Raw genomic sequence first — 23288 nt, forward strand, 5'->3', positions numbered from 1 at the left:
CAGAAACACGCGGCCGCCTGCCCCGAACCCTGTGAAGTTAGCTTCTGGAAACAGGTATCACAGATGAGAAGATGTCAGGAAAGGTATGGCTCTGAGGTCCACTAAACTCCCTTAAAATTTACAACAGTCAAGTTATGAGAAAAGATCACTTTATAATCTGAAAAGCAATATGCTCTTGTAGGTACTTTCCCATTTCAGTATATTCAAATGGACATGTTAAAGAGTTCTTAGTTTTTTGTTTTTATTTAAAAAGCGTCAGAATTGTAAAGGTGTGAAATTTGGTAAGAAGTAATCACACACAAAATTACAGTAATTTCTCAAGTCCAGAAGGTTCTGTCCTGTGCGTCAGCTCCCAGCTCTTTCCAAGACCACCTGCTTAGCACGTGAGCGCGGCTTCACGGGCGGCCCTAGGTCTGGGTGGCGGGGGCGGCGCCCCGCAGGGCCGCGGCCTTGGGGTCCCGGGGTCGCTCCGGGCTCCGACTGCGGTCCCTCCGGCGCTCCTGCTCGCGGGCCTTGTCGCCTTCGTGGTCCCTGCTGCAGGACCTCTCCCGGTCACGTCTGCGGTCGCGGGGGCAGCTCCGTCCTCGGGCCCAGTGCCACTCGCGCCGCTCGCCCCTGCCCGCGTTGCGCTCGCGGCCAGTGTCCTTGTCGCGGGGTTGGTCCCACTCTCGGCCTCGGTCCCAGTCCTGCTCGCGGCTCCAGGTCCGGCCGCGTTCCCGCTCCCATGGCTTCCCACGCTCCCGCTCGCGCCGCCGGTCCTCGAGGGCCTGGCCCAGGCGGCTGTCGCGCGGTGGGGCCTCGGGCTCCTCCGGGGCCTTGTCCCGGGGCCGCCCCTTGCAGCCTGGGCCTCTGTACTCGTGGCCCCTGCCCTCGCGGAATTCGGCCTCGGGGCCTGGGGCCGGCGCGGTGGGTGGCGCGGGCGGGTGGCTGGGCAGCTCCAGCAGCGCCCGGGGCGCCGGCTTGGCTCCGGGGGTGGCCGGGCCCTGGCAGTGGAAGTGTGGAAGCACCGATTCGCTCTTCTCGGGGAAGGGAGTGGCCCCCCGGGGACCCCCAAAGGGAAAGGCCGCCGGTGCCTTCTGGCCGGTGAACCTGGGCGGCGAGTGGACCCTCTGCTCTTCGAACCGCTGAGGCTGCCTCCCCCTGGGTCCCGGCACGGATCCAGGAGCTTGGCCCCGGGGGCCTTCAAACTGCCCAGGGTGTGGCCCCCTCGGCCCACAAAGTGGCCCGCGGGGGGGCCTCTCTGACCTCTGAACTGAGGGGGAGGAGGGCCACCTCGGGGTCCTTTAAACTGGGACAGCAGAGGCCTCCTCTGGCCCCCGAACTGCAAAGGCGCGGTACCCGCTTCCCAGGAACGGGGCCTGCTCGGGCCCCTCGCTCTGGCCAGGGGGGCCCGAGGCCTCACCGTACGGGGCCCCCGGGAACTCCCTCTTCTCCCCGTGGGGGTCCCTGCGGTCTCCAAATGGAGGCGGCCCTGCTCCCCTGGGCCCGCCCACGTGGGAAACGGATGGGCCCCTCCCATCCCTGTAGGGAGGTGGCCCGTGTGGCCCTGAGAACAAAGAAGGGATGGGCCCCTTTTGGGGCCCGAATCTGCCTGGTGGAGGCCCCCCTCTTGGCCCATCGTTATTAGAATTCTCTTCCGAGAACGGAGGGACTGGCCCCCGTGGGCCTGTGAAATTGGGGCCGTGAAGGCCCGACATCCCGAGAACGCGCGGTGCAGGCTCCCGCTGGCCTTGGAACTGGGGCAGAGGCCCCCCTTTCTCTGCTGCGGTGGGGAACGTGCCGGCCCCCTCACCCGGCCTGGGCTGTGGCTCTCTGTCTCCTTCGGTTTCAGCTGCCAGGGAGTCACGGTTTTCGGGAAACTGCGCAGTTCTCTGATCCTCATACTGGCAAGAGCCCAGAGGTTTTTCCTGACAGGCGTACACTGGACCCGAGAAAGAATCCCTTCTTCCGGGAGGGTGGAAGGTCTGGCCGTCGTGCTGCCAAGGGAAGAGGGGCTGGAAGGAGGCGCCCTGCAGCGTGGGCAGCAGCACCTTCCGGGCAGGCCTGGCCGCGCCCTCCGCGCCGGCCGTGCCCGCAGGCCCCGGGCTTTCTGTGGGCTCGCGCAGGGGGCCGTCCTGCTTGGCCGGCAGTGGGGCCTCTTCGCCCGGAGCCCACGGTGGAGGGGCTGACTCTGGCTCCGCCTGGGCTGGAAGTGGCCCCGGGGGAGCAGCGGCCCCTCCGGGCGCTACTCTGGCCGGCGGGGGCCTCGGGGCGCGGCCTCGCTCTCGTTGCTCTCCGTGGCCAGCCACCGGGCCTGGCGCGGGTCCCGGCTCAGCCGCGCCTCGGCGCTCGGGCCCGGGGCCTGGCTGCCAGCGGGGGGCGCGGCCGCCTTGGCCGCGGCCTGCGGCAGGAGCGTGGGCTTGGGCGGCGGCGGCGACATGAGCGCGTCCGACACGGAGAAGTGGGCCATGGAGGCCCTGATGGCCGCCCTCTGCTGCCTGAGCGCCTCCTCCTGCTCCTCCACCTGCTTCTGCTGCTCCTCGATCTGCTTGGTGAGCTCCTCTATCATCTGCTGCCGCTCGGCCAGGGAGGGCGCCAGCGGGCCAGGCCCGCCGTGCGCGTCCACACACATTCTGGTGGGCAGGTCGTCGACGGTCACTTTGGCTTCTTCTAGGATCGTCTCGTCCTCCGGGTCATAGGCCACCTCCTCCCGCTCAGCTGCCTCCGCGGCCTTGTCCGCGTCCTGGCGTCTCCCGCGGTCTCCGAGCTGAGTGTCCAAGGCTCTCTCAGGACCGTACTCTTCCTCGGGGTCATAGGGCCTGTCGTCTTCCTCCTCCTCCAGAGCTCTGTCTTTTGAGAGCTGACCAAACTGCTGGACAATTGGGTCCAGCAGGAGCGCCGACGGCACCCCGCCGCCGGCTTTGGCTCTCGAGTCTTGGTGGGGGGCTGGGGCCGACTCGGCAGGCTCTTCGGTGGGGGTGTCAAACGCCTTCTTCTTCCCAAAGAGAGTCTGCAGGATATATTCTAGGGGTGAAGCTGTTTTTGAAGAAGAAGTAGTGACAGAGGAAGCGGCCACCGCAACCGTCACTGACGCGGGTGATGCTGTGACAGTGTTCGTGGCTCCTGGTTTGAGCGACGACAGTATCTGTAACCCGGAAGATGAGGCCGGCGCACCTGGTGCTTCTGGAGGAGGGGATGGGGGTGGGGGAGACCCCGGGGGTGTGGTGCTGACAGCCGCGTTCCCTGGGCACAGCGGGTACTTGCGGGGCTTCTTCTCAGGGAGCAGGGCTGCTGGCATTCTGGGGTGGACGGCATCCATTTCTTCTTGTGTCTGAATACGGGGCCGCTTCTCCTGTCTTGTCTGATTCGCCAGCATTTGAAGGCCGCTGTATTTTTTGGCAGATTACTAACCCCAGTATTATGTTTGGACGCGGTGACTCAAGACCTAAAAAGCAAAACAGTTGTGCAAATTTTAGAATCGAATTGTAGCTTTTGTCCTTCAGGGGTCAACTCTGGGTGTGCAGGGCAGCGGGGGGATGGTTTCCAGAGGGAGGAGGAGGGGGAAATTCTGTGGCAAAATAGAACCAAGTGTTCGAAGACCGGCTGCAAAAGACGCAGACTGCACCGCGCACCTGCCCAGCCTGACGGGCCCACAAACCACAAAACCAAGGGCCCAATGCACACGCGCATTCGCCCAGTGCTAAAATTATTACAGATTTTCAATTATACACAACGCTAGGGTAGACGCGCGCTGGGGGAGGTGGGGAAGGCCAGCACGCACACACTCCAGGCCGTTCACCTACTGGGAAGGAAGCCTGTATGTACCAGGATGTTTTCTAAACAAACTCTTAGCTGTGTTCCTTCATTTGCCTCTTGCTACAAATCAGGAAGGCAGCACCCCCTTTCGACTTTAACTAATGAGCTGCAATATGTAAATTAAGCTATTCATACTAAAATTAAAGGTTCAATTAAGGACCAATTCTACAACTCAATGATAAGGATCAACAAAATTATACGGATCGATAGAGCACACGCCCTTCGATAAGTTCATGAGTCACTGGTGTCAAAATGACAATTGATGGGAAAAGTGATGCTGACCAAAATGCCTAAAACAAATGTTCTTGCAGGTTTAGAAAGACATTCAATGACCAGTAACTTCTCAAATGCTACCGAACGCTCAGGTCTCTGTCAACACAGGACGTGCGGCTTAAAGCCCAAAGGTGTTCAGGACAGGGGCAACAGAGGTCAGACCACACGCACAACACGCTGGGAATTTCAGAACATTGCACAGTTCTTAAAACATAATGATTTCTTAACAAATTCTTGGTCCACACATTCTGGATTGTGGTGCACTGGACCAGGAATGCTACTGTTTCTGTACGGCTCCGCTACCCTCACAGTAATAACAAACCTGGAATACCAACAGGGGAACAGAGAAGCCCACGTCACAGATCAGTAAGTTAGGGAGAAACGATAAACACGGCACCAAAATTTTGTTTCAACAGCATATTTTAAATGAATCAAATTGTATAAACTCAATTTACACATAAATCACTATTGTGTAAAAGACATTCATGCTATATATTTTTGGTTGACTCACTAAAAAAGAAAATCAGCACTGTTTTTCCTATTCTTTCTGTGATTTGAAGTTGATCACAGATAAAAGAGTTGTCCCTAGACACCCATTGTGTAGTTCTGAGCGCCTGTCACCCTTCCTAAATTCCAACAGAGATGGGGTGACATGCCGAGCACGAGGGTGGCGGATGTCCCATCCCGCCCCCGAGGAGGAGGAAGACCCGGCATGCCAGAGTGAGCTGGGCTGGCCCAGCATCCGCATGGATCGGCGAGGTACTGCTGGCCCCCCTCCCCACTGTGCTCAGCGCCTCGTTTCACAGGCTGACATTCAAGGGCTGAGGTGCCCATGAAGACACCCACTCATGATAAGAGGAATGGCTTCCAGAATGTCCTCTGCCCTTCTAATGACAGTGGTGACTCAGGGGAAGGAGGAGCTGGGCAAAGGAGGGCGTGGACACAGGAAGGCCAGGCCCACTGCACTGAGCATGGCATCCAGATGGTTCTGCTCAGATGTGAAAGATACTCTATCAAGTTCGCTTTCTAATCACAATGAATTATTTTAACTTAAAATAGTAAATCTCTCACTCGCTGTAACAGCCACTTACTGAATAATTTACAGCTCACTAGTATCCAGTCTGGGGCACAGTCAATAGCTCAACTGGCTCTCGTGGCCCTCTCTGGACCGACTCTCACCGACACGGCCCCAGAGCTGGCAGAACAGGTCCCCAGCCGAGCCACAGGCTGGAGCGTTGGCCAGCCCCGTGAGCAGGAGCAGCAGAGGAATGTGCTCGGCCACGCGGGCGGGGGCGGGGCGGGCTGGGGAGCCCTGGCTGGGGGCGTCCTCTCAGCAGCCCAGGGCCCACGACTGTCCTCACTGTCCTCAATGCAGATGGGCTATGCTACCTGTGAAGAGCTTAACCTCTAAGGTGCCAACACCAGGGCTTGCGGCATGAATCACGTTTCAGGTCAAAGATGCTGAGTGTGGAGGCTAAGGCCTGCGTTAAACCCAGGGCGATGGGGTCCTGTCCTCGGGAGGCGCGCCAGCCCTACAGCTTGCAACAGCTGTATAGGCCTCCTAACAAAAACGATACACCCCAGACTTGGCAAAATTCTCTAGACTCTACCCTTTGCGGTCACAGGCATCACAGGTGAGGGTAGGATTCAAGTACTTAACATTTACATGTGTTTCGAAAACAGTAAACTCCCTGGAGACCAGCATCTAACTAAGCAGCTACTAGTTTTAAATGCTTTCAGCTCTCAACTACTTCATCTACACACACCCGTAAGCGATCTAATAAAGCTCCAGAGTTGGAGGAGTGTTAGTTATGCATTTCCCCACTAATCTTCCCCAGGATTTGACATTTGAATTGGGCTGTTTTTGAAGCAGTCAAACCTTCTCTACTTCACCTGTGCACGTTATGGCTGCATGGAGACTTGAAATGTAACAAGCACCGTGGAGATGACTTACTCGTGGAAGAATACGATTCACTGTGCTACCGGGGTCTCGGCAGTGACCTTTAGGGAGGTGAGGGCACGTCTGGCTCCGCCCCACTCCACAACCTCACGACAGGCGCCTGGCAAGGGCACGCTGGCCACAGTCAAAGGGCTACTACCACTGGGGCGGTGGCAGGGGCAGCTTTCCCCCGAAGGCCCCATTTTCTGCCTGGGGCCCCTGTGGGCGCGCCCACTGTTGAGTGTGACCCCTGGAGAGGAAAGGGCGCCCCGAGACGGCCCAGCAGCAGTGAGCACGCTGGCTGCGTGCAGAGACAGGGCTCCCTCCGGGGGCCCGGGGCGCCCCCCCGGCTCCACACAGGGCCTCTGTCCCATGGTTACAAGCGGGGTGCTTACTTACCGACCTCCCTTTGAGGGTAGTGGTGAGGCTTATGACTCATCAAGTAGATGAGAACTAGGTGGGAGGCCACTGAACTATCATTTCCAGACAAGGGGTACTGGTCAGACTGAGCACCGGGGTGTCGGCACCCCTGCCCGACCCCCTCCAAACTGCGGGAGCAAACGTGTCCACAATGTCCCGTGTGAATGAAACGAGCCTTCCTAGCTGCATGTAGGTCCCCGAGTCTTCACGGTGAAAGAAAGGGTCAGCCCCAGACCACCCGTACAAAGAGAGAAGTGGACAAACCCAGGGACGAGGGACAGCTGAAAAGGTGTGTGTGGATTTCCTGAGCCAAGACCCAAACCAGGATCTGTGTCCGGGTGTGTCAGCAACAGGGCCGCGGGGGAAGCAGCCCCCATGCACCTTGGACGTGGCACGGCGGGAGATGAGGTTTAGTTTTAATTAATAAACCAGCTGAAAGCTGCCCAACTATCAAATGAGGCTTTTACCCCTCAATCAACCTGGCATGCTCCACTATTCAGTATTTACAGTGAACACCTTCTTATGGTCTGAGTCTGACAAGACAAAACGTCCACCTCTGCAGGGACAGAAACTGTGCTGGAGTTAGCAGCAACCATCCTCAAAGAGGACTTGGGCAGAGACCCAGCAAATACAGGGAGAAGCAGCTGCCCGCCCGCCACACTCGGCTCCCATGCAGACTTCGCCCGCTCCCACTCTTGGGTCCCTAAGACCTGAGCAAAGCCAGGGCTCCGCGTCCCAGTGAGGAGAGCGTCGTCCATCCGTCCGTCCGCCCGCCCGTGTCCAGGCGCCCCCAGCGCAGCACTGCCGCCTGCACAGCCAGAAGCACACTGGCGTCGGCTGAGGCAAAGCAAGGTGGAGACAGTCCTCCGTCACAGTGCACCTGGATGGGCACCAAGAGCTACCAAATGGTTCAAATTCAGACAAACGATGGCCAGTTTCCATGAAATATTCATTGATTTCAAAGGAGAGAGAAGCACTTTCCATTCAGCACCGTTTTTGCCTTTGATTACAACATCTGTACACAGCTACGCAGGAAGACACGCAGAAACTGAAGACGTGCTGTTATCTGACAATACTGCAAGTCACGGAAACGGTCTGCTATTCAGGAAGCAGTTAAGAGTGAGGACAGAAGGCAGACACCACGGATGGAGCCAGCCTAAGAGAATGGTCCTCTCCCGGCAGTGCCTCGGAAGGCAGGTCCCTGTCCTCTGCTCAGGGTGGTCCACACCTTAGATGCCCGAGGGCCCTCGACAGGCGCCCCCCACCCCCTCGGGAGGGCCGGGCACCCTGGCCTAGGCCCAGCGTCCCATCTGACTGCTCTTCCTTCCGTGAATAAAGCCCCTAGAATTAAAAACATATATACTAAATTAAACAAGCTGAGATTTAGAAGCCCTTCGATTGAAAAAAAAAGTCTGTAAACGTTTATGGTAAAAATTCCCGTACAATCACGTTTCCAAAACCCCTCCTACTACTTTGTTTTTTTTTTTGTTTGTTTTGTTTTAGTTTTTTTTTTTTTTTTCTTCATTTTTTTTTTTTTTATTTTACAAATTTAATCAGTTATACATATACATATGTTCCCATATCCCCTCCCTTTTGCGTCTCCCTCCCACCCTCCCTATCCCACCCCTCCAGGCGATCACAAAGAACCGAGCTGATCTCCCTGTGCTATGCGGCTGCTTCCCACTAGCTATCTACCTTACATTTGGTAGTGTATATATGTCCATGCCGCTCTTTCACTTTGTCACAGCTTACCCTTCCCCCTCCCCATATCCTCAAGTCCATGCTCTAGTAGGTCTGTGTCTTTATTCCTGTCTTACCCCTATGTTCTTGATGACATTTTTTTCTTAAATTCCATATATATGTGTCAGCATACAGTATTTGTCTTTCTCTTTCTGACTTACTTCACTCTGTATGACAGACTCTAGGTCCATCCACCTCATTACAAATAGCTCAATTTCATTTCTTTTTATGGCTGAGTAATATTCCATTGTATATATGTGCCACATCTTCTTTATCCATTCATCCGATGATGGACACTTAGGTTGTTTCCATCTCCGGGCTATTGTAAATAGGGCTGCTATGAACATTTTGGTACATGTCTCTTTTTGAATTATGGTTTTCTCAGGGTATATGCCCAGTAGTGGGATTGCTGGGTCATATGGTAGTTCTATTTGTAGTTTTTTAAGGAACCTCCATACTGTTCTCCATAGTGGCTGTACCAATTCACATTCCCACCAGCAGTGCAAGAGTGTTCCCTTTTTTCCACACCCTCTCCAGCATTTATTGTTTCTAGATTTTTTGATGATGGCCATTCTGACTGGTGTGAGATGATATCTCATTGTAGTTTTGATATGCATTTCTCTAATGAGTAAAGATGTTGAGCATCCTTTCATGTGTTTGTTGGCAGTCTGTATATCTTCTGTGGAAAAATGTCTATTTAGGTCTTCTGCCCATTTTTGGATTGGGTTGTTTGTTTTTTTGCTATTGAGCTGCATGAGCTGCTTATAAATTTTGCAGATTAATCCTTTGTCAGTTGCTTCATTTGCAAATATTTTCTCCCATTCTGAGGGTTGTCTTTTGGTCTTGTTTATGGTTTCCTTTGCTGTGCAAAAGCTTTGAAGTTTCATTAGGTCCCATGTGTTTATTTTTGTCTTTATTTCCATTTCTCTAGGAGGTGGGTCAAAAAGGATCTTGCTGTGATTTATGTCATAGAGTGTTCTGCCTATGTTTTCCTCTAGGAGTTTGATAGTGTCTGGCCTTACATTTAGGTCTTTAATCCATTTTGAGCTTATTTTTGTGTATGGTGTTAGGGAGTGATCTAATCTCATACTTTTACATGTCCCTGTCCAGTTTTCCCAGCACCACTTATTGAAGAGACTGTCCTTTCTCCACTGTACATTCCTGCCTCCTTTATCAAAGATAAGGTGACCATATGTCCGTGGGTTTATCTCTGGGCTTTCTATCCTGTTCCATTGATCTATCTTTCTGTTTTTGTGCCAGTACCATACTGTCTTGATTACTGTAGCTTTGTAGTATAGTCTGAAGTCAGGGAGCCTGATTCCTCCAGCTCCATTTTTTGTTCTCAAGATTGCTTTGGCTATTCGGGGTCTTTTGTGTTTCCATACAAATTGTGAAATTTTTTGTTCTAGTTCTGTGAAAAATGCCATTGGTAGTTTGATAGGGATTGCATTGAATCTGTAGATTGCTTTGGGTAGTAGAGTCATTTTCACAATGTTGATTCTTCCAATCCAAGAACATGGTACATCTCTCCATCTATTTGTATCATCTTTAATTTCTTTCATCAGTGTCTTATAATTTTCTGCATACAGGTCTTTTGTCTCCTTAGGTAGGTTTATTCCTAGATATTTTATTCTTTTTGTTGCAATGGTAAATGGGAGTGTTTCCTTGATTTCACTTTCAGATTTTTCATCATTAGTATATAGGAATGCCAGAGATTTCTGTGCATTAATTTTGTATCCTGCAACTTTACCAAATTCATTGATTAGCTCTAGTAGTTTTCTGGTAGCATCTTTAGGATTCTCTATGTATAGTATCATGTCATCTGCAAACAGTGACAGCTTTACTTCTTCTTTTCCCATTTGGATTCCTTTTATTTCCTTTTCTTCTCTGATTGCTGTGGCTAAAACTTCCAAAACTATGTTGAATAAGAGTGGTGAGAGTGGGCAACCTTGTCTTGTTCCTGATCTTAGTGGAAATGGTTTCAGTTTTTCACCATTGAGGACGATGCTGGCTGTGGGTTTGTCATATATGGCCTTTATTATGTTGAGGAAAGTTCCCTCTATGCCTACTTTCTGCAGGGTTTTTATCATAAATGGGTGTTGAATTTTGTCAAAAGCTTTCTCTGCATCTATTGAGATGATCATATGGTTTTTCTCCTTCAGTTTGTTAATATGGTGTATCACATTGATTGATTTGCGTATATTGAAGAATCCTTGCATTCCTGGAATAAACCCCACTTGATCATGGTGTATGATCCTTTTAATGTGCTGTTGGATTCTGTTTGCTAGTATTTTGTTGAGGATTTTTGCATCTATGTTCATCAGTGATATTGGCCTGTAGTTTTCTTTCTTTGTGACATCCTTGTCTGGTTTTGGTATCAAGGTGATGGTGGCCTCGTAGAATGAGTTTGGGAGTGTTCCTCCCTCTGCTATATTTTGGAAGAGTTTGAGAAGCATAGGTGTTAGCTCTTCTCTAAATGCTTGATAGAATTCGCCTGTGAAGCCATCTGGTCCTGGGCTTTTGTTTGTTGGAAGATTTTTAATCACAGTTTCAATTTCAGTGCTTGTGATTGGTCTGTTCATATTTTCTATTTCTTCCTGATTCAGTCTTGGCAGGTTGTGCATTTCTAAGAATTTGTCCATTTCTTCCAGGTTGTCCATTTTATTGGCATAGAGTTGCTTATAGTAATCTCTCATGATCTTTTGTATTTCTGCAGTGTCAGTTGTTACTTCTCCTTTTTCATTTCTAATTCTATTGATTTGAGTCTTCTCCCTTTTTTTCTTGATGAGTCTGGCTAATGGTTTATCAATTTTGTTTATCTTCTCAAAGAACCAGCTTTTAGTTTTATTGATCTTTGCCATCGTTTCCTTCATTTCTTTTTCATTTATTTCTGATCTGATTTTTATGATTTCTTTCCTTCTGCTAACTTTGGGATGTTTTTGTTCTTCTTTCTCTAATTGCTTTAGGTGCAAGGTTAGGTTGTTTATTCGAGATATTTCCTGTTTCTTAAGGTGGGATTGTATTGCCATAAACTTCCCTCTTAGAACTGCTTTTGCTGCATCCCATAGGTTGTGGGTCGTCGTGTCTCCATTGTCATTTGTTTCTAGGTATTTTTTAATTTCCTCTTTGATTTCTTCAGTGATCACTTCGTTATTAAGTAGTGTATTGTTTAGCCTCCATGTGTTTGTATGTTTTACAGCTCTTTTCCTGTAATTGATATCTAGTCTCATAGCATTGTGGTCGGAAAAGATACTTGATACAATTTCAATTTTCTTAAATTTACCAAGGCTTGATTTGTGACCCAAGATATGATCTATCCTGGAGAATGTTCCATGAGCACTTGAGAAAAATGTGTATTCTGTTGTTTTTGGATGGAATGTCCTATAAATATCAATTAAGTCCATCTTGTTTAATGTATCATTTAAAGCTTGTGTTTCCTTATTTATTTTCATTTTGGATGACCTGTCCATTGGTGAAAGTGGGGTGTTAAAGTCCCCTACTATGATTGTGTTACTGTCGATTTCTCCTTTTATGGCTGTTAATATTTCCCTTATGTATTGAGGTGCTCCTATGTTTGGTGCATAAATATTTACAATTGTTATATCTTCTTCTTGGATTGATCCCTTGATCATTATGTAGTGTCCTTCTTTGTCTCTTCTAGTAGTCTTTATTTTAAAGTCTATTTTGTCTGATATGAGAATTGCTACTCCAGCTTTCTTTTGGTTTCCATTTGCATGGAATATCTTTTTCCATCCCCTTACTTTCAGTCTGTATGTATCTCTAGGTCTGAAGTGGGTCTCTTGTAGACAGCATATATCCATTTTTGTATCCATTCAGCCAGTCTGTGTCTTTTGGTGGGAGCATTTAGTCCATTTACATTTAAGGTAATTATTGATATGTATGTTCCTATTCCCATTTTCTTAATTGTTTTGGGTTCGTTATTGTAGTTCTTTTCCTTCTGTTGTGTTTCTTGCCTAGAGAAGTTCCTTTAGCATTTGTTGTAAAGCTGGTTTGGTGGTGCTGAACTCTCTCAGATTTTGCTTGTCTGTAAAGGTTTTAATTTCTCCATCAAATCTGAATGAGATCCTTGCTGGGTAGAGTAATCTTGGTTGCAGGTTTTTCTCCTTCATCACTTTAAGTATGTCCTGCCACTCCCTTCTGGCTTGTAGAGTTTCTGCTGAGAGATCAGCTGTTATCCTGATGGGGATTCCCTTGTGTGTTATTTGTTGTTTTTGCCTTGCTGCTTTTAATATGATTTCTTTGTGTTTAATTTTTGACAGTTTGATTAATATGTGTCTTGGTGTATTTCTCCTTGTATTTATTCTGTATGGGACTCTCTGTGCCTCCTGGACTTGATTAACTATTTCCTTTCCCATATTAGGGAAGTTTTCAACTATAATCTCTTCAAATATTTTCTCAGTCCCTTTCTTTTTCTCTTCTTCTTCTGGAACCCCTATAATTCGAATGTTGGTGCGTTTAATGTTGTCCCAGAGGTCTCTGAGACTGTCCTCTGTTCTTTTCATTCTTTTTTCTTTATTTTGCTGTGCAGCAGTTATTTCCACTATTTTATCTTCCACCTCACTTATCCGTTCTTCTGCCTCAGTTATTCTGCTATTGATCCCATCTAGAGTATTTTTTATTTCATTTATTGTGTTTTTAATCGATGCTTGATTCGTCTTTAGTTCTTCTAGGTCCTTGTTAACTGTTTCTTGCATTTTGTCTATTCTATTTCCAAGATTTTGGATCATCTTTACCATCATTATTCTGAATTCTTTTTCAGATAGACTGCCTATTACCTCTTCATTTGTTAGGTCTGGTGGGTTTTTATCTTGCTCCTTCTCCTGCTGTGTGTTTTTCTGTCTTCTCATTTTGCTTATGTTACTGTGTTTGGGGTCTCCTCTTTGCAGGCTGCAGGTTCGTAGTTCCCGTTGTTTTTGGTGTCTGTCCCCAGTGGCTAAGGTTGGTTTAGTGGGTTGTGTAGGCTTCTTGGTGGAGGGGACTACTGCCTGTGTTCTGGTGGATGAGGCTGGATCTTGTCTTTCTGGTGGGCAGGTCCACGTCTGGTGGTGTGTTTTGGGGTGTTTGCGGACTTTTTATGATTTGAGGCAGCCTCTCTGCTAATGGGTGGTGTTGTGTTCCTGTCTTGCTAGTTGTTTGGCATAGGGTGTCCAGCACTGTAGCTTGCTGGTCGTTGAGTGAAGCTGGGTGCTGGTGTTGAGATGGAGATCTCTGGAAGATTTTCGCCGTTTGATATTATGTGGAGCTGGGAGGTCTCTTGTGGACCAGTGTTCTGAAGTTCGCTCTCCCACCTCAGAGGCACAGCACTGACTCCTGGCTCCTCAATTTGGGATGATCTGTTGTCTATTCATGTATTCCACAGATGCAGGGTACATGAAGTTGATTGTGGAGCTTTAATCCGCTGCTTCTGAGGCTGCTGGGAGAGGTTTCCCTTTCTCTTCTTTGTTCTCACAGCTCCTGGGTCTCAGCTTTGGATTTGGCCCCGCCTCTGCGTGTAGGTCGCCGGAGGGCGTCTGTTCTTCGCTCAGACAGGACAGGGTTAAAGGAGCAGCCTCTTCGGGGACTCTGGCTCACTCAGGCCGGGCGGGAGGGAGGGGCACAGAGTGCGGGGCGAGCCTGCAGCGGCAAAGGTCGGCGTGACGTTGCACCAGCCCGAGGCGCGCCGTGCGTTCTCCCAGGGAAGCCGCCCCTGGATCCCGGGACCCCGGCAGTGGCAGGCTGCACAGGCTCCCGGAAGGGCGGTGTGGACAGTGTCCTGCGCTCGCACACAGGCTTCTTGGCGGCGGCAGCAGCAGCCCCAGCGTCCCACGCCCGTCTCTGGGCTCCGCGCTTTCAGCCGCGACTCGCGCCCGTCTCTGGAGCTCCTTTACGCGGTGCTCTTAATCCCCTCTCCTCGCGCACCAGGAAACCAAGAGGGAAGAAAAAGTCTCCTGCCTCTTCGGCAGCTCCAGAGTTTTCCCGGACTCCCTCCCGGCTAGCTGTGGCACATTAGCCCCCTTCAGGCTGAGTTCTTGCCGCCAGTCCCAGCCCTCTCCCTGCGCTCTGACCGAAGCCCGAGCCTCAGCTCCAGCGCCGCTCGCCCTGGCGGGGGAGCAAACAAGCCTCTCGGGCTGGTGAGTGCGGCTCGGCACCGCTCCTCTGTGCGGGAATCTCTCTGCTTTGCCCTACCCAGGTATGTGGGGAGTTTCTTGCCTTTTGGGAGGTCTTGGGTCTTCTGCCAGCGTTCAGTAGGTGTTCTGTAGGAGTTGTTGCACGTGTAGCTGTATTTCTGGTGTCCTACTTTGTTTTAATGAAACATTCGTTCTCTATTGTGGATGAACACCTACAGGCTTTTGAGCATCCCCTTCAGGAAGTGACAGCCTGGGCAATGCAGGTGGAGGAGTGATGTCCACTCCGCTGGTCATCAAGTGTGGTCACTTAGCAGATGAGGTGGGCGCCCTGCCCAGCCTTCCTTGTCCCCGTGTCACCCCGGAACACCCAGCGCGGCCCCCTCCCTCTGCCAGCCGGGCCCCAACCCAGCACTGCACCAGCTCCCGCCGCGGCTCCGACTGGGGCTTTCCTCGGTGGCCCCCGCGCCCCTGCCTCCTCACCACGCCTGACCTCGTCCACCTCTGCCCCCCTCAGGGTCTGTCTGTGGCCCCGAACCTGGCAGCCCCCTGCTCGTGTGACCAGGTGCACCGGGACGGTGTCAGGCAAGAAGACCCCATCGCGGGCTCTGCAGGTGGAGCCGTGAGAGGGGCTCCAACACGGGTGAAACAGGGCTTCGTCACCTCCCAGGTCCCGCTGCTACAGACGCACAGAGTGTGCGTGTCACAGGATCTACGCTCACACTAGGCCCCGCACAGGCTTCCGCCCTTGTGACTGACCGGAGGCTCTTCACGGTATCGGAAAGTCGGCTTCACCACCGTCACCGCTGCGTCAGGAACACGGCGTCCAGGGAGCCGGCCGGCGCCCCAGGAGCTGCCCGCCAAGAACCTCGGCCACAGCCCTCCCTGCTGCCCGTCAGGCGGCACGGCTTTAGCGCGAGGAGTGGGACAGCCCCCCGGAGAGCTTGGCTTCTAACGTGTTTGGCACTGAGACAGTTCCGTGTGTTGTGTCAGGGGACACGAGCCCTGCGGTCACGGGGACCGACCAGGACGCTGGGCCCAGCCGCAGAGCCGCCGGGGCACGTAAGTGCCTGGCCGCGGCAGGGCCGCTGGCCATGGACATGGAGGCCTCGGGCACGGGCGTAGCTACTGCCTGTAGAAGCAGGTGCTTCAAGAGCCATCACCGTAGGTTACACTCAGCATCTTTTAGGCTTAGCCGTTTTGGGGGCGCCATGGACAAGGAGACACTCCCATTTAGGCGAGACTTAAGTCCCGTCAACTTCTCAGGGTTAAGGGGAGTTGGGTCCCCAGAGACCACGCCCCCCTTGGAATCACCCTTAGCTCCCTTGAGAAGCCTGAACTTTCTTTCTGGTCAGCCTGCAAATAATTCTTTAGAAGCAGCACTTTCTAAGGAATGAGTGAACAGAAAGTGGTCTGCCAAAGACAAGAATTCGAGCAGCAGATTTCAAAGTGACTATTTCTAGAACTAGCTCCTGTCTCTCAACGCTAGTTTTCGTTTCTCCTCAAAACGAATGCCTGCAGCGAAGAGGCTCTGCCTGACGCCTGCAAGGAGCCGAGCCCGCAGGCCAGGCCCAGGCCCCGCCCTCCCAGCACTGCCCAGCCCCTGCCAGCAACACCCTGCTCATGCCAGGCGGGCGGGCTCCGGACAGGGTTGTCCCTCTTCACAGGACTTTTCTAAGACAATGCACACCTTCCTCAGGGGACCTCCCGTGCCACCCTCCACTATCCGCTGCTTCACCCCTGTTCCCAAGTTCCGCTGCCAAAGGCCAGGTCTAGGTGAGGCACGCAGCTCGCTGGGACGGACTCCGCAGGGCGTGGGGGGGACGTGTGGGCGGAAGCCTGGGGCCTACCTGGTCCCTCAAAGGGCAGGAGTTTGGAGGGGACGGGGTCCGCGGCGCTCAGCGGGATCAGGTAGAAGTCCTTGACGTGCCTGCTGTTGTTTACCACGACGCCGAAGCGGCCGCGGCTACTGAAATAGGAGTACAGAGAGATGTAGGCCACCTCCTCCTCCTCCGTCGCGGGGTGGAAGCGGATCAGACACAGCTCCTGCAACAAACAGAGGGCGGGGAGCATTGACCTGCGGCCACTCGGAAAGGCAGCCCCTTCTCCTTGCACCTAAGCCCCAAAAGCAGGAGGGAAGCGAGGAGAGAAGCGACCAGCCCTGATTCTGACTGTCCCAGCCCTGCTGCCCAACACATCAGAACAATGAGCTGCTCAAGAGGACACAGGCCCGAGTCTCAAGACTGCTGGGTTTGATCTTGGTTTCGGAGGACCTGCTTTAAAACTACTTAGCCCCACTGTCCTCAACACAGAGCCCACCTCCTGGGGCTCTCGTACTGATGGGGTACTCTGTGTGCAGGGCCAGTCTGGGGCAGCGTCTGACACAGAGCTAAGTGACCACTAAGCGTGCGATGAGCTGCCCGCACCTCCGAAACGGGAGGGCTGAACTAGACCAGGGTCGTAACCCTTCTGTGACCCCAGTGAAAACCAGAGCCCCTCCCCCAAAGAGCACTGCACACGCAGACACACAGCTGCGTCCGCATCTCAGCGGTTCAGACTCCAGCCCAGCCGCCTCCCCCGATCTCTCCTCCATCAGCTCAGACAACAAGGGACACAGCATCTGTATTTCTAACTCTGAACCGCACATGCGCTTTCACAAAGCTTCCACCGTCGTGCTACTCAGACCCCCCTTCACAGGTTAGCCAGCTGTCAACTTCAACGTCCACCTGCAAACATCTCACCAACTAGAGACAGTTCAAGTAGCAAGGCGCAAGACGAGACGTCAAAGAAAGAGCCGTGTGTAAACAAACCCCTTCTTCCTTGGGTGCAGAGGTTAGACTGTGGGCAGGTACCTTAGACACCGAAGACCTGAGTTTGCCGACGTAATCCCAGACTGTCTTCGGGGCAATCCGTCCGCCGATGTGAATTGTGTCGGGCAGGTCCTAAGTGAAATGAGCTCTGATTCAATGGCCGGTGGAACCGTGGCCGTCACAGAGAGACACACCCCAAACTACCCGAGATTCACAACTAAGACAACTGCAAGTATCCCAAACACAGCGGCAATAACTGTGTCAAATGTTGCTTAGTTGACTAACATCCGGGATTATGAGTGACCAAACCCAAGGGTGGTCGGAGGATAACCTTCTGCTAAATAGGATGACATTTAGCAAAGTGTGGTACTGTTGTCTTTTATGAACATACACATACAGGAAAGATCCAGGTATGTCTCAGAAGAGACTGAGCACTCTTTGTCAAGTCTGAAACGCTAGTGCTGTTTCGTTAATTTTGAAAAATAAAAGACCTGTCATGTGCACCCCTCCACACCAGGGCAGGTCACCCGTGCCTGGCCACACCTGCAGTGGGCACATGCACACCCAGCTTTGGCACAAGCTCTAGCGGAACAGAGGGAGAAGGAAGACAAGCTTCAGCTTTTTCAGAAAAGAGGGAGGGTCTGATTTCTCATTTGAATTTTCGCCACTGTCCAAACTGCGTAACCTGCTGACTCGGCCCGGCAAACCCCTATTTTGCCTTCAGAGGTGCTTGTGCGTCCAGACACTCAGCAGGAAGGTGGTCACACGCCTGACTCCAGCGCGGGATCAGAGTGCCTTTGGAAAACGCGAGCGTGCACGCACATGCACCCACACACACTTCTCTCCCTCCTGGTTCTAACCTCACTGAGATAATCAAAATATCCAGAGACAGGAAACGCCTTAGTGACAAACTTCGCTACACTCTGCATGTTAATGAATCCTTTCCAAATGGTGCTGAGTTGAGACAAAAAGAGGGTGGTATCTCCTTCTGGAGGGGACTGGGACTCCGAGATGCTGTAAAACAAAACCACAGAAAATACGTGAATCTTTCTCTGCCCAAAGAATCCCCAAGATTTATTGATTGATTGATTGATTGAACGTGTTTATAAAAGCAAAGTGAATTCCTGCAAGTTTTGATAGCTTACTTTTTCAAATTAATTACCTTCATCATAATGATATGAACATTCTGGTCAAAGAAATATAAACTATATAGGCAATAAACTGGATGGCTGTAAATTCAAATTCCAGTTTTCAACAACTATATGTCTAAGGTGATAATTAGTCATCCTAAAACTGAAGCTTTACAAAAACGCCTCTCTAAAATAGAAAATTGAGGAGAGTTGTATATCTGGGTGGATTTCAGAGCCAAACGAGTGAATCACTCATTACTGCTCCCTCCTTTGTTCATCTGAAAGAAAGGCCACAGCTCAGCTGCTCAGACCACACACACGGGGGCAGCACCTGATGCTTGGCGACAGCGGGACTGACAGGAGGTATCTGGGCTCGGGCAACGTGGACGGCTTGACCAAGATGGACTTGGGCACCGTCACGGAGGTCGGCAGAGGCTTCGGGACATCCTGTCGGGGCTCTGCTGGGTGGGCGCTGCCTGGGCGGGCTGCCGAGGGAGCCGTGCCCGTGCTCGGCCTGCCTGGTGCAGTCCTGGGGTCTCGGCCGGACACCGTGACTGTGGTGAGCACTGCGCCGCCACCAGGGCCCGGGCAGGGGGCGCCTTCCAGGGCGGAGGGCTCGGGGTGGCCGTCCGCTGGAGGCACCGGGAGGGACTTTCCCTCCACATGGGCGCGAGCAGCGCGTTCCAGGTCTGGCTCCAAGGTGTTTTCAGGCAGAGTTTCTGGGGCCGCATCCTCGGCTGAGCTGAGAGCGGGCTCGGAGGCAGAGCTGTCACGCTTGGACCTCGAGTCCTCCTTCTTGGCAGAAGTTGACCACTCTCGTCTGTGCGGAGCTGGCTCCTCTTCCGACGATGGAACCTGACCTGGAGAGCAGAAGGCAGGCCTTCGTGAGAAGTCCCACACATCCGAGAGCAAAGCCTTCCCATGGGTAGACAGACGATCACTGCTTTAAAACAACCACACTGTAAAGGTAGGGGCTCACTTCCTAAGCTTGAAGAAACGATTCTAGCCTTTCCACTGTGGAACTTGGTTCGAATGCAGCCGTCCTGAGAAGGGTCTCCACAGTCTCCCCCCAGATCGGCTCACCTGTGCAGATCTTACAGTTCTGGTCAAAGAGGTGCGTGTGGTGCTGCCCGGTCGTGTCCCGCAGCATGCCGCCGACAAGGCCCAGCAGCGGTACCGCGCTCCTCTCGGGGGCCGCCCGCACCGATTCTTGCTGTTCCTAAAGCACAAGAAGCAGAGGAGGCCATCTCTTTCCCACCCCCTCTCCAAATTAGCAGCACCCACGGAAAAAACATCTCACGTGATGAAGAACCACTGAAAACAGAGGAAGAGGACTACTGAATACAAGTACTTGAGAAGCAATACAACGACACACACTTGTGTCAGCCCCGCGTCTTGCCCGGTAATTCAGGCACCTAACAACGTCTGGAACGGGATCATCTTTGTCAATTCTCGTGAGCACTGGAAATCCTAAACGCTTACATCACAATCTGATACGGGCAGAGAATCTTCCATATCGGGAATAGTTTCCGGTTTAACGGTCGGCTTCTTAGTCTCATTATGCAAGTTAGTTCCGGACTCCATCACCTAAGATGAAAAAGACAGACAAACGTGAACCCTTAGCCCTTCTTTCCCAAGGGGACTCTCTCATGCCAATAGGCTATTCATTCACTCTGGGGTGGGGTTGGGGGCGGCGTTGGTGTCAGGCTTCTGGCATCCGCAGCCGCCTCTCCCGTCGGCACACACAGGATTTGACGATCTCTCTTTCCACAAGGAAAGCCCTTCGGAGACAAGTTCTTCTGGCTTCATTCTCACAAGTTTTGCCAAAGAGATTTCTTCACGCAGAACACGATGGAAGAGCCCCTGTAAACAAACATCTCTTGTTCACTCGTTCAAAACCCTCTAAGATACTAGAGAGGATGTGGAGGTGGGCAGCAAGGCAAGCCCCTGCCCCGCGGCAGGACGAGGGCCCAGAGCCTCCCATCGATGCTTGGAGAACAAGGGCCCTGAATTCGGGCAGCTGATCTCCAGTATCCCACCGCACTAACCCTGCTACAAAGACCACTTCACAGAAAACACAATTGACTGAAGAAGGTACAGTGTTAGGGACAAAGGTAGAAGAAATCCCTTCTGCCAGCGGGTTAACAAGGCGAAATGGAAAGTCAGAGTATGTGCCCTGCTTCTAAACACAGGCAAGAGGTCAAGAGGCCGATCCAGACAGCGTGGGCCCCGGCAGGCACACAGGCGCGCAGGTGGCAAGAACCTCAGCTGGCGAGCGCCTGGCCCCACGGGAACAGCATGCCACGCACCCGCCGCCGCAGGGGGACCCAGTGCCCTAACCCAGGCCTGGGCAGCCCCTGGCCAGGACTGCCCCCATTCCTGACGGTCGGACACGCACCTGGGTGTTGGGGTCCTTGAGGTTGAACGTGAGGCTGCGGTACTTGCTCTGGTACCGGCTGTCTGTGACTCGGAACAAGTTAAACATCTCCTTCTCGAGGTGCAGTGCAACTTTTCCTACTTCATTTTCTGTCATGATTAAGTCATCGCTGTCAGAGATTCTAGATGGAATGAAAAAAGCCCCACGGTAACTGCTGCACTTACCATGCCACATGGGATCTCAGCTCCCCAACCAGGGATGGAACCCCGGTGCCCCCTGCAGTGGAAGCGTGGAGTCTTAACCACTGGACGCCAGGGAAGTCCCACATGTGACATTTTTCTTAAACAGCAGGGCCATCGTGAAACCACCACCCTTTACGTGGAAAACTTTCCACTTTAACAGATAAGAAACAAAGTGGAACAGCCCACCTTTTCCACAAGATCTCCTTCAAGGAGCGTCGTACGTTTTGCCGAATTTGAGAATTTGGCTGTGACGAGGCGGGGCGCGCGGGGCCCAGGCGTCCCGGGGCTGGAGAGGCCAGGGGAACCCAGGTGGTCCCAGGCTTCCTGATGGCGCCCACCAAAGCAGCGGAGCTGGGGAACTTTCTGGAAGCAGACGTGGCAGCAACAGGTGCCAGCCTTGCCTGCTTGGCCGAGGGAGTGCTGCCCGAGGGGTTTGGGGCAGCCGAGAGCCACGGCCTCTTGGGGATGGTGCCCTTGAACCCCGGTGGCAACTTTTTGATGGCCGGTTTGGCTGCCGCCGCGTTTGCAAAAGGAGGGGACTTCTTTGGAAGGAGACTTCTGGGCGAGGGTTGCTTGAGGCCCCCCGAGGAGCCTGGAGGAGCCACCTTCTTCGGCACCGTCGCCACCGCCGCCTTGGCCTCTGCGCCTCTGTCCTCCTTCACGGCTGAAAGGAGAGGGGCCGCTTAGTGAGGCAGGGGTGCAGGGGACCCCACATGTGCACCCGAAACCAGCAAAGCTAATAACCAGGCATCACTGTGAGACAGATTTAAAGAGGATTTTTAAAGTAACTGTTAAATTCAGAAAAGGAGTGTAAACAGGGCTACCAGCAACATTTACGATACTGAATATACTTTGTTTCAGAGAGAAATGCTTTAGTATTAAAACCTTTACTTCAACCGATAAACCAGTAAGCTATAAAAGGCTTGATTTGAACCGTTAGCTTAGCTTGGAACTCCAAGGCCAAATTTCGCTGTATCAAGAGAAGGCATAGATTTCAAAGACCACTCGCATGGAGAGTCCCAGTGCAGTTTTTGGTGAACAGGAGCTTAGAAACTCTTTCCAGGGTGGATCAGACACATTCTCTTCGAATGCATATCCAAGCCCCACCTCGGGGGCCCTTGGGGCACTGGAAGGACTAGCGAGAGTCCACCCTGGGGTTAGGGGCTCACAGGTGCTCATCGTCCTCTTGGACAAGAGTCAACTGGACACGGTTAATAAATATATAGAATGTTGGCAGAAAACTGCAACATGGGGGGAGACCAGTGACTTTTACACTAGGAGCTCGGTGGCAGGAACGCCACCTGCGGTCATTCACGTTCCCATTCACACCCCTCTAGTAGCAGCTCGCTATTGGGTAAGACAGTAGGTTAGCACTTTTAATGCAAACAAGGGTTACAGCCCAAAGCTAAAATGAGAATCTTTATGCCAGTACTTCGCATGGACTGATTCCACTTAATCCTGTATCAGACCATCAGAATTACAGTCAGAGGCAAGCAAGGAGGTTCATCCTAAGACCAGTACCTCGGTCTTAGGGGCGAGCGGCCCAGCAGACGTCCATGGGGAGCCGTGACGGAGAGCTGGAGCGTGTTCCCAGATGGCCCCGCTCAGGCCCACCGCCCAGAACGTCTGGGACCCAGGGCAGAACGGGGTTGGGGGGGGGCAGGCAGGTCCAGGGAGCAAGCCAGGAGAGCACAGGGACACCACCTAGGGCCACGTCACACAGGACCGACGGAGAAGCCGCCTCCCCAGGCGCAGGCTTTTCTCAAACTACCCACAGCGCAATGAGCCCCCACATGCTAAACAGGAGACTTCGAGATGCTCTAGCAGCCTTCCGATTTTACGCAGGGGTTGAACACCCACCAATGCCAGTCAGCTGCCGGTGCTTCTTGCAACTGTCCTAGTGAAGCAGGGAGAAAATCTGAAGTCCGGGGAGAGAGGTGAGACCCTGTCTACAAATAAGGCCTGACCCCACAAGAGCCCCCAAGGCGTTCACAGCCTACACCCTGCGTGACCATCCTGGCGAAGGGCCGAGCGCTGCCCTCAGGACTGCCTTCCTCCAGCACTGGTCAGGCCAGTTCAGCCACAGGTGTTAAAAGCCCAGGGACCGCAAGATTTTTCCATTTCATAGTACAGGTGAAATTACCTATTTTTAGAAACTTTGCAACAGCGCTACACATATCCAAAACTTAGAACCCTGTCAGAAGGACTTCATTGTCATCAAGCAACAATCCTGACTGCAAATCTCCTATTTTCATCTCACAGAGCACCCCCCCAACCTTATGTCCCCTTGTCCACGGTGTCCCAATCACTGGCCCCACGTGTGCCGGCACCCCCGGGCTATGCTGTCCAGGCTTTCCCAAGACCACCCGCTCCCCGCTGAGCAGCACGCTTGTGCTCTACATCCACCCTGCTGGCTGTCACCCACGTCCCGTCAGCA

General features: G+C 52.5%; 1 protein-coding gene across 1 annotated transcript in view; it reads right to left on the bottom strand.

Moving 5' to 3' along the window:
* Positions 1-298: 298 nt before the first annotated feature.
* Positions 299-23288, bottom strand: part of LOC132490646 (death-inducer obliterator 1-like) — a 64092-nt gene continuing 41102 nt past the window's right edge. Inside the window, 14 exon segments of the mRNA XM_060099042.1 lie at positions 299-1210; positions 1213-1340; positions 1342-2239; positions 2242-3335; positions 3337-3424; positions 16143-16338; positions 17145-17234; positions 17963-18116; positions 18564-19092; positions 19316-19451; positions 19715-19819; positions 19979-20095; positions 20631-20790; positions 21038-21515. Of these exon segments, the coding sequence (XP_059955025.1) occupies positions 408-1210; positions 1213-1340; positions 1342-2239; positions 2242-3335; positions 3337-3424; positions 16143-16338; positions 17145-17234; positions 17963-18116; positions 18564-19092; positions 19316-19451; positions 19715-19819; positions 19979-20095; positions 20631-20790; positions 21038-21515 (4976 nt within the window). The 3' untranslated portion in view covers positions 299-407.

The sequence above is a fragment of the Mesoplodon densirostris genome, chromosome 5, assembly GCF_025265405.1.
Source record: "Mesoplodon densirostris isolate mMesDen1 chromosome 5, mMesDen1 primary haplotype, whole genome shotgun sequence".
In the NCBI taxonomy this organism is placed as follows: Eukaryota; Metazoa; Chordata; class Mammalia; order Artiodactyla; family Ziphiidae; genus Mesoplodon; species Mesoplodon densirostris.